This window comes from Elephantulus edwardii, unplaced genomic scaffold, assembly GCF_000299155.1.
Source record: "Elephantulus edwardii isolate Elephantulus edwardi_28Jun2011 unplaced genomic scaffold, EleEdw1.0 scaffold00061, whole genome shotgun sequence".
Classification (NCBI taxonomy): domain Eukaryota; kingdom Metazoa; phylum Chordata; class Mammalia; order Macroscelidea; family Macroscelididae; genus Elephantulus; species Elephantulus edwardii.
The window spans coordinates 11,070,621-11,081,524 of record NW_006399811.1 but is presented as its reverse complement, the minus strand read 5'-3'; the positions used below and the strand labels follow the sequence as shown (position 1 = coordinate 11,081,524).

The 10,904-nt window shown below is 41.3% G+C and overlaps 1 protein-coding gene across 1 annotated transcript; it reads right to left on the bottom strand.

Moving 5' to 3' along the window:
* Positions 1-300: 300 nt before the first annotated feature.
* On the bottom strand, positions 301-672 carry LOC102845151 (60S ribosomal protein L35-like). Its single transcript, XM_006887779.1, has 2 exons — positions 568-672; positions 301-483 (listed from the first exon to the last, which is right to left on the bottom strand). Exons 1-2 carry the CDS (start codon positions 670-672, stop codon positions 301-303), a joined length of 288 nt encoding a protein of 95 aa, XP_006887841.1.
* Positions 673-10,904: the final 10,232 nt, after the last annotated feature.

Sequence of the window (10,904 nt, the reverse complement as noted above, 5' to 3'; positions counted from 1 at the left end):
GACCACGCCCAGCCTCCCAGAGGATCTGTTCTGCATATAGATTGAAAAGGTATGGAGCTAGGACACATCCCTGGTATACACCCTTCTCAATTTTGAACCATGCAGTATTTCCTTGCTCTGTTCTGACAACTGCCTCCTAATTTGTTTTTCCCTCATGAATTTAGCAGAGGCTGTGGCACCAGGGATATCATTACCAGTGTCAGGTAGATTTGGGCAAAGTAGAAAGTAGAATGTTTATGTATGCTTTACTATGTTTTGTTTGTTTGTTTTTTAGTTTTGTGTTTTATTTATTTAAGAAGTTCAGGCCTTGACTGCATATTTCCACAGTGGGTGCAGGCCCTTTTTTTGCTGCTGCTTATTGATTTTTAGGTTCTCATTGTGCTTGTTGAGCCTTCGGCGCGTGGCACGTGTTTTCTTGGGGTGCAGATCCAGGGGTTTGTACTTCTTGTCCTTATAGTATTTTCCGAGGTTCTCCTTCTGAGTCTGGTTAATAACAGTGAGAACACGGGCAATGGATTTTCGGACAATTCAGATTTTGGAGAGCTTAGAAGCTGCACCGCCTGTCACTTTGGCGACGTGCAGATGGGAAAGTTCTACTTTCAGATTGTCCAGCTGTTTCAACAACTCCTCCTTTTTCTTGCTGCGAAGGTCCTGAGCCTTGATTTTGACCATGGCTGAGCAATAAAACGTGGCTGCCTCCTGATCCAAGCCCAAGAGAAAGAACTTATTGACTATGTTATGGTATTGACTGTGTGGCTCTAGAGCATAGCGATTTGTAGCTAACATTGAGAAGAATGGGAATCCCAGAACACTTAACTGTGCTAATACAAAACCTATAGTTGCACCAATACTCTGTTGTGTGAATAGTGCAAGGGAACACTACATGGTTTAAAATTAAGAAAGGTGCACATCAGGGTTGTATCCTCTCTCCATCCCTATTCAATCTGTAGGCTGAGCAAATTATTAGAGAATGTGGGCTCTATGAAGAAGAATGTGGCATCAGCATTGGAGGAAGACTCATCAACAGCCTGCATTATGACACAACGCTGCTTGCTGAAAATGAGGAGAACTTGAAACACATAGTGCAAAAGATCAAGCGCAGCAACATTCAATATGAATTGCATCTCAACCTCAAGAAAACAAAGTGTCACTTCTGGATTTATAAGCAACATCATGATAGGTGGAGTTAAGATTGAAGCTGTCAGAAAATTCATTTTACTTGCAGCCACAATCAATGCACTTGATATAAGTAGTCAAGAGAGCAGGAGATGTATTGCACTGGGAAAGTCTGTAGTTATGGACCTCTTCAAATTATTGAAGAGCAAGGATGTTAGTTTGAGGACTAAGGTGCACCTGGTCCAGGCCATCATCTTTTCAGTCATTTATTATGCATCTGAGATCTGACAATGAATAAGGATGACAGAAGAGTTGATGTCTTTGAGCTGTGGTGTTGGAGAAGAGTACTGACTATCTCGTTGTCAAAGTAACAAACATGTGCTTTGGACAAGGTGCAGCTAGAGTGCTCCTTGGAGGCAAGGATGGCTTTGTCTCACATCCTTTGTGCATGTTGCTAGGAATGACTATTTCTTGGAGAAGGATGTCATGCTTGGAAAGGTGGAGGGTCCACCACAAGAAGATAAATGTAAACAATCCAATAGCAAAATGGACACAGGATATGAACAGACACTTCACCGGAGAAGACATTCAGATGGCCAACAAGCACATGAAGAAATGTTCAAAATCCCTAGCTCTAAGAGAGATACAAATCAAAACAACTATGAGATATCATCTCACCTCAGTCAGAATAGCAAAATTTAACAGAACAGCTAGCAACAAATGCTGGCGAGGTTGTGGAGAAACTGGAACCCTTATTCACTGTTGGTGGGAGTGTAAAATGGTGCAACCCCTGTGGAAGGTGGTGTGGTGTTTTCTCAAAAAGTTGCAAATAGAGATACCATTTGACCCAGCAATTCCACTACTGGGAATATACCTCAAAGAGACCATAACTGACACCCAAGCAGATATATGCACACCCATGTTTATTGTGGCTTTGTTCACAATAGCAAGGAGTTGGAAACAACCTAAGTGCCCATCAACAAATGAATGGATAGAGAAGTTCTGGTATATTCACAGAATGGAATACTATGCTGCATTTAAAAACAAGGAACTCATGAAATATTATTCAAAATGGGTGACCCTGGAGGACATTATGCTGAGTGAAACATCTCAGTCACACAGGGACAAATACTGTATAATGCCACTGTTATAAAATGGGACTGACCTTGGAGTCGGGGGGAGACTGATATTATTGTCAAGACAGGAGTCCAGAACGAAGGCTACAGAGTGGAGTGCACCTGGGCGGAGGGATTGTAAAACAATGAAATAATTTTTCTTTTACTTTTCCAAGAGTAAAAAAAGAGTACTAGGGGTGAGGGTTGGGAGGGGAGAAAAGTGCAACAATGAATGAATGAATGGAAATCCAAAGTCTCTGTAAATTTTCATTAAAATGAATAAAAAATGATTAATTAAAATAAAGAAAGGTGAGGGTCAGTTAAAGAGAGGACGATCCTCAACCAGGTGGGTTGACACAATGACTGCAACAATGGCTTGAGTGTGTCAGAGATTGTGAGGATGAGGATGGCACAGGATAGGACAGGGTTCAGATCTGTTATTCATAGGGTTGCTATGAGTCATGCTCAACTTGATGGCACCTAACAACCCAGCAACAATGGGTAGTGGTGTAGAATCTCTTAATGCACAGACATAAAGTTTAAAGTTGGTTTCAGGGTTGTTGTTTTTTTTTGTTTGTTTGGTTTTGGTTTTTTTTGTAGGTCATCTTACTTTCTCCAAAGCTCAATTTTCTCATCAATAAAGCCAGGAAATTGTCTCTATGACTTGTAAGGAGCCTCACCACTCTAACATCCTATCCCTGAGATTACCCTGGGTGAGCTTGTTTGCAAGGCAAGGAGATTTCACTTTACCCGTGTTTATCATCTATCCCTCCTCTCCAAAGAGTTGTCAAGCCTGGAATCTTTACCCATGGACTTTATTAACATTTCCATGAAAAGTGTTACATCTCCTCATGTCCTTTATTTGACGGTCAACTCTGGTCTGCATTTAAATTACATCATCAGAGTCTGAGCAGAAAGATTCAGACTCCTAAAAACTTATAAGGTGATTGACTAATTTTCTAATGAATTGCAAAGAAGTTTGTATTCTTCAGTTCCCCAAATCCACAAAAGGGCAGTTCTGAGCGGGCTGCACTTTATTATTTCCATTAAGCATTGACTAGATTTGTACTCAGAGACCTCTCCAAAGTACGGAAGAGCAATTATGCCAGTCTGGAGACTAAAGTGCACCTGATACAGGCCATGGTCTTTGCAATAACTTGCTATGCATCAGAAAGCTGGACAAGGTCTAGGGATGATAGAAGGAGAATTGATGCCTTTGAGCAATGATGCTAGCGAAGAGTATTGACTATACCATGGACTGCTAAGAGAACAAGTAAGTTCATCCTGGAGAGGGTAAAGCCAGGCTGCTCCTTGGAGGCAAGGATTCTGAAGCTTCATCTGAAATACTTTGGACATGTTGCCAGGAGGGATCAGTCCTTGGAGAGGAATATCATGCTTGGGAGGGTAGAGGGACAACACAAGAGAGGAAGACCCGGTGAGCTCTGGTGGCCCAGTGGCAGGAAACGGCACTGCAATCCCAGAGGTGCGCGGTTCAAATCCACCAGATGCTCTGCTGAAGAAGGAGGAACAATTGCCTCCTGTACAGTCAGATCCAATTTGACGGTACATACATAGAAAGAATAGATAGATAGATAGATAGATAGATAGATAGATAGATAGATAGATAGATAGATAGACCCACCCAAAAAAACAAGAGAGGAAGACCCTTGATGAGATGGACTGATTCAGTGATGGGGTAATTGGAGCAGGTGTGTCAGAAACAATAAGATTAGCACAGTACTCTTCAGCACCACAATCCAAAGGCATTGATTCTTCTTCCATCACCCTTATTCAACTTTCAGATGCACAGAAAGTAACTGAAAAGACCATGGCTTGATCAGGCACATCTTTGTCTTTAAGCTAATATCCTTGCCTTTTTGGCAATTTGGAGAAGTCATTGACAGCAGATTTTCTAATACAGCACGTCTTTTGATTTTTGACTACTACTACCATGGGTATTGATTGTGGATCCATGTAAAATAAAATTGTTGACCACTTCAATCTTTTCTCCATCTGTCATGTTGTCACTAAATGGCCCAGTGGTGAGGCTTTTTGTTTTGTTGATACCAACATGTAATTTATAGTAAAAGGCAGTAGACTTGGATCTTCTACTTAAAGTGCTTCAAACTCTCTTCACTTTTTGCAAACAAGATTGTATCATAATGCATATCATGGATGAGTTTACTTCTGATCCTGGTTTCACATTTTTCTTCATAAAGTCCCACTTCTAGAATTATTTTCTCAGTACACAGATTGAGTAGATATGGAAAAAGGATATCATCCTAATGTAAACCTTTCTCGATTTTAAACCATGCAGTATTCCCTTGTTCTTTTCAGTCAAGAGCTTCTTGGTCTAGGTCTAGGTCCCACATGACTAAATGTGTACACACATGCTTCCATTACACTCTAAAATGTTATCCAAGCTGCATTTTTAAACAGTATCTCAAAAGTTCACTATTAGAGTTGTATTCCTATTATTAATACACACACATGTCTATGTTCTGGTAAAGGAGCCATGGTGACACAATGCTTAAGCATTTGACGCAGTTCAAACCTAGAGATCTCTAGGAGAAAAGCCCTGTTGATCCTTATTACAAATTAAGAGTGACATACGCATTGCACTGTAATAGAGACAGAAACATCTCTGCTCAGCTCAAGGATGACAATTGACCAAGCTGCTTTGAAGGTGTCTTACTTTCCACACGTCAAGGGAGCTCTGGTGACTCGTTGTTGTTGTTGTTGTTAGGTGCCGTCAGGTTGAGTACAACTCATAGTGACCCAAGAAACAAAAGGTCTGTCCTCTCTTGTTCCATCCTCATCATCTCTGACACACTTGGGCCCTTTGTTGTAGTCACTCTGTCAAGCCATCTATTGAGAGGGTCTTCTCTCTTTTGCTGACCTTCACCTTTCCAGGCATGATGTCCTTCTCCAAGGAATAGCTTCTCCCAGTAATGTGCCCAAAGTGCATGAAATGAAGCTTTGTCGTCTTTGCCTCCAAGGAGCATTCTGGGTGCATTTTCTCCAAGACATAACTGCTTGTTCTTTTGGCAGTGCATAGGTGGCTTAATAGTAAGAAATTGTGCTGCAAATGCATGGGTACATGGTTCAAATCCACCAGTATGAGAAACATGGACACTCTCCTCCCATGTGATTTATTGCCTATGAAAACAAACTGGAGGGTCAGCTGTGGGTAGGTTGTGACTCAATGGTATACAACACCACCACGCCTACAGTCCAAGCAATAAGTCTCTTCAGAAAAGACTTTTCTATGGTTTTTTGGAGTGTCCCTTTTCAGGGCTTTGACTTGTAATTTTTTCCCCCTTCTAACTGTTGTTTCAGTATACCCACATTTAAAAAGTTTGAGTCTGTTCTTATTTCACTGTGTCAGCCATTACTGAACCGGCTTAAGCTGGTTTCAGTTATTGGTACATCATATTTGACATCTTCCTGATGTGCATAACGCACAGAAGATGTGTTTGTAGCTGTTTTGTGAGACATATGCGAAGTACACGTATTTTAAAATACATGAAGAGCTTGTGTTTCGGTCCCTTATAAGGCCGTAAATGTTTCCACATTTTCTTTTCCACCCCTCAAATCTCCTTGGAATTGTTATCATTTAGAGCATATGTCTTAGTGTGTTACCAGAGTTCTCTACTCCATGTGTTTCCAGATATTGGAAACTATTCATGATATTGTTCTGTTTCTCAGGGAGAGGGGAAGGAAATAGAGCCTTTACTTAGCTCAGGTAACAGATTCACCTTAGAATCTTTACCGATACCACAGAAAGGATTAAGAAAGAAAGAAGACTGCTTCAGCCAAACACTGACTGCCTCATTTCTCCCTTGGATTCATGTCCTTTCCCATTTCAGTGACTTCCCATTTCATTCTGTAACCTCCTATTCCCTGAATGTATTTTCTATATGAAAACTCATTCTCCCAGCAGCTGTTTTCTCCTCCTCAATTGCTTCACCCTCTAGCCCCTATTTCAGCCTGCCTGTTGTCCCCACACTTGCCTCAGACTCAGTCTCAGTGTGCCTGGGGCTCCAGGCCAAGCCAGCCTTCCAGCTGCCATTCAGCAATGCCGCTCCAACTGCCCATCCTCAACAGTCTCAGAACCTGACATTCTCTCTCACTCAACTCCTGCCGAGGGGTAAATATCCAAGCCCCTGCTGGGTTCTCAACTAACACTAAATGGGGGAAGCGGGGAAAGTAAAAGCATTGGTGATCAATTATCCTTAGAAAGATCAGTTTCTGATTATTTCCTGGTTTATGGCCATTGATAAAATGTCACTAACCAAATACTCAGAAGATGACAGGAAGAAAAACATATGTTGTTGTTGTTGTTGTTGTAGTTACTATGTGCCATCAAGTTGGAAATTACTCACAGCTGACCTTCCAGGAGGTGTCCAGGAGGCTATTGCCCACCTTTGTCCCATGGAGAGCTCATTCCTCCGCACTGCTCTTCAAGACGTTAAGGAAAACAGGACCCTGTGTAAGAACCCCTAAATTCTGTTCCTTTCCCTAATATGTATGGAAGAAAGAAGAGTGGGATTAGAATAGCTGGGATTCCTAATCTCACAAACAAGATAATGTTTTAAAAATAATGAGTGTTAACACCACGGAAACCGCTGAAGAACCCTGGCAAGGCCTTGGTATGCTCATCCAGAGCGGGCTATTTCCCCTCTATGACTTCAGCTGTAAGGTGACACTGTTCCTTTGCACCAGTACATGTGGCCCAGCTAATTAAAACACTGTACTGGTTCATTCAAGAAGTATTTACTGAGTTCCTACTACATACAAGGAAGGTACTGTGTAAATAAGACTGTGTATTATTACATAAAGACTTAAAAATAGATCGCCAGAAATAAACACCGAAAGAAACTTATGTAAGACCTATGAGATAATTTTAACCATTTGGCTGTACACTACAGGGCTTCTAGTTCTACTATATTTTTAAGGAATTGACCTATATTTCCCCCCCTCGCTATCCCTTTCCTCCCAAATCAATTCATTTTTTGTCTACAGCCAGTTTTTGTCTATTTTCTAGTGTTGTTACCAGAGCTGCCAGGTGAAGTTTTACAGGGGTGTTCTGCACAAGGACACCTGCTGAAGGGGCTAATAAGGAATGAAATGTATCCTATATTCCATCAACCAATCATGCAACTTGGCCTTAGCCAGTATTTACCCTGAGAAAGAGTGTTCCTTCTTACAAAGGCTCTGTTTGGTTAGCTGCTGACCGGCTCATGTCCTTGGTTTATAACCCAGAAATGAAATCAAAGGGCAGTTAGTTTAGCATTATAACCAAATAACGTTTATAATAGACGTTTTTAATGGCATATCGAGTTCTGTGTTGCTGCATGGTAAGTTGCTCATGTAGGTAGCTGTATTTGGTGTTCTTTCTATTCAGCTGAGTCAGCTCTAAGGAGTCAAGAAAGAAGCCGGCTGGAGAAGGCCATAGTGAAGGTGTCAGGGTGCATCCTGGAGCCATGTTTGGGCTTCCTCCCCTGAGTGGGTCTTCTTCCTACCATGGCTCGAGTGTCTGCAGAAGCCTGTGTCCACCAGGATCTGAACTTCAATTTAACCCATGGAAAGTCAGCAGCACCTACCTTCTGGTAGAACTTGACCTTTTCACTGAGAATCTTGATATCTAAGAGGCATCAGGAGCCTCATTCTCTAGACAAGAAACAGGCAAGTAAATCAGGGATGGCAGTTGGAAGACACAATTGCCTTTCTGTGTCCTGTAGGGAACAGGAATCAAGACTTAAAAACTGGTGAAAACTAGTATCAGAACCAGTTGCTGTCTGTTATTGTTATTGTTGTTAAGTGCCGCTGAGCCCACTGGTAGTGTCCTTATGCACAACAGAGTGAAATGCTGCCCAATCCTGTGTCATCTGAGTTAGGTTCAAAGGCAATAGGTTTGGATTGGTTTTAGATGATCCAAAAAAGGTCTGATGCACTGAGGAGATCCTACAGATCTTCAGTAGGGACAGAATGGGCAAGGATGATGGCTATGGCAATTGTGACTGTATCTTTCTAAAAGAACAACAATAATTTCTGTTACTTTGCTCTTTTTAGGGAGCTCTATTGTTCTAGGGCAAGAAGCTGTGCTGCAATCCCAAAGGCATGTGGTTCAAATCCTACCAGCTGCTCTGTGGGAGAAGGATGGGTAATCTCCTCCCATGCAATTAAGTGCCTCTGAAAACATGCCAGAAGGTCAGCTATGGGTCAGTTCCAACTGGATGGTACACAATGACAGCAACAACATGCTCTTTTTATCTAATTTTCCCATTGACTTTTTAAACTTCTTTTTGTGCTTTGAGTGAAAGTTAGTTTTTCTTTCAACAATTTGTATGCATTTTGTTTCCTGACATTGGTTGTAATCACTTTGATGCAACAGCACTTTTCCTTATTCCTTATTGGTCTTCCCATTTCCATTTGTCTTTTCTTCCTGTGCTTCCTTGACTCCCAAGCTCTGTTTTTGAACAAATGTTGCCTTCTGATGGCACATAATTGACCTATTGAGTGTTGGAGTCTATGTCTCCTTCTCCTGAAACTAAGAAGGTTTGTGTGATTGCCTTGACCAATTAAAGAATGGAAGAATAAATGAAGAATGAATGGAAATCCAAAGTCTCTGTAAATTTTCATTGACATTAATAATAAATTTTAAAAAAGAAAATGGATGTAATGGCTAAAGAAAATGCAAAACCAGAAAATCAAACCAAAGACAGAAGTTGGGAAAAAAAAATAGAATGGAAGAATAGGTACTGCTTGAGTTTTGAGGTTAAAACTGTTCCACACTTCTGCTCTGATTTCATGGGTTACCTGTTTGGAGGGAGGCTAGCTGCCATGTAAGCATTCTCCACTGGCCTGAGTCTGCCATGTTGTGAGGAAGCCCAAACTAGCCCACGAAGAGAGACCTGGAGATTATATGGAGAGAAGGATTCATGACCAGCCCACAGCTGTCCCTCTGTACCATTTAGTCTCAGTCACACTTTGATTCCAATCTCCTCAAAAGATGGTAAACTAGAAATGCCTTGCTGAGCCCTACCCAAATACATTACCAACAGAAACCATGTTGTTGTTGTTGATGATTGCCTTCGAGTTGAGCACAACTCATAGCAAATGTATGAACAAAAGGCCTGAAGCCTTTCTATAACTATCGACATTAATCAAAGTTCATAGCATTTCCAAAGGCATGCTGTTTAGGAAATGGATGCCAATCCTGCTCCCAGTATATATCAAATACAAAAACAACTATATACAAATAGTTGTCATTGTTGTTATGTTCTGTCAAATTGACTATAATTCATAGTGATTCTATGAACAATGGCTCTGAACCTCAGCCTATCCATAGTTCTCTGAAGGTTCAAATTCACTAAGTACTCTGAAGAAGAAAGATGGGCAATCTTATTCCACGATTTGTAGACCTTGGAAATTTGCCCTAGGTTCAGCTATGAGTCCATGGCATGGACAAAAATAAAAAGATACAAAATTCATTCAATGTCAAATTCACATAATATGCAATCTCACAGAAAGTATCATGAATATGAAATCGTACATACTTGTATATGAGAATGATAATTATTGACTGTTACTTGTTCCAGTTTGAAAACTTAGTGTTTTAACCATGAAAGACAGTAAAATGATTATTGTTAAGTTACTAGGTTTTGATTGACTTGTTACGCAGTTAGTGAGGTGTGGGGCAAGCAGAAGGTAGGAGGAAGTTGGTCACTAAGTGTCCAGAGTGGGAAATGCAAAGATTTTACAGAGAACCAGAGGGAGAAAAAAGTAGCCAATGTACTAACTGGTGGTGAAGGTCTTTCAGAAAAGGCAGGGCAGAACCATTTACTAAGAAGGACAATTTGGTCCTGGGCTAAGAGATAAAAGTCGTGTCCTAAAAAAAAAAAAGTTGTGTCCTTCCTCTGTTCTAGCTCTGATGCTCACTATTTGTTCTCCGTGGAGAACATGCTGAGTGACTCAATTGTGCATAAAAGACAAGCAACGCCCAGAAAAGGGCAGTTGAAGAGCACTGTTATGTCCCTGTGCTGTGATTCTGGGGTCATCAAGCTCCCTTCTGACTGGGATCCCATTATTGTTCTTATAGAATTTCCTGCTGAGAGATGAAATGACCAGCTGAGGCAAGTAGTTGACCCACTTTGCAAGTATATTTAGTCCAGCAAATTCATACATTGGCACTCCAGCTGATGCATCCTTCTGACCACTTGTGGTGACACCAGACCTGTACATCCAAGTTCAAGGGCCTTAGACAGAGGGGATCAAACTCAGATGTAGCCAACTTGTGAGGCCCGGACAGGAAATGATCATCTGATCTCCCTAATAGATGTCTGTTTTTCTTTTTTTCTTTTTCTATTGGGAAAAAACATATTGGGGGTACAAGGAGGTGAGGGTTGGGGGCAGAAGGGTGAGGATGGGCAGGGATGCAGTTGCAGAGCTGCAGAAATTGGTTGGTGGGGGGAGCAGGTGAAGGAAATTAAAAGGATCCAGTGGGGACCAGATGCTACAGGAAAATGACGAGAATTTTTCAATGGCAATTAAATCAACTGTCTCATTGATTTGGGAACTGGATGCTGACTCTCTGGCTTCTTCATGCTGAACAGGGGAATTGATGTGAAGGGAGGACACTTTATCACCTTACTGGTGATCTTGGGTTAA

Bases quoted from the DNA above. Each gene is read 5' to 3' on its own strand.
- LOC102845151 (XM_006887779.1), bottom strand. From the start codon at position 672: ATGGTCAAAATCAAGGCTCAGGACCTTCGCAGCAAGAAAAAGGAGGAG. The intron at 484-567 runs GTGACAGGCGGT...GTTATTAACCAG, and splicing joins CCCATCTGCACGTCGCCAAA to ACTCAGAAGGAGAACCTCGG.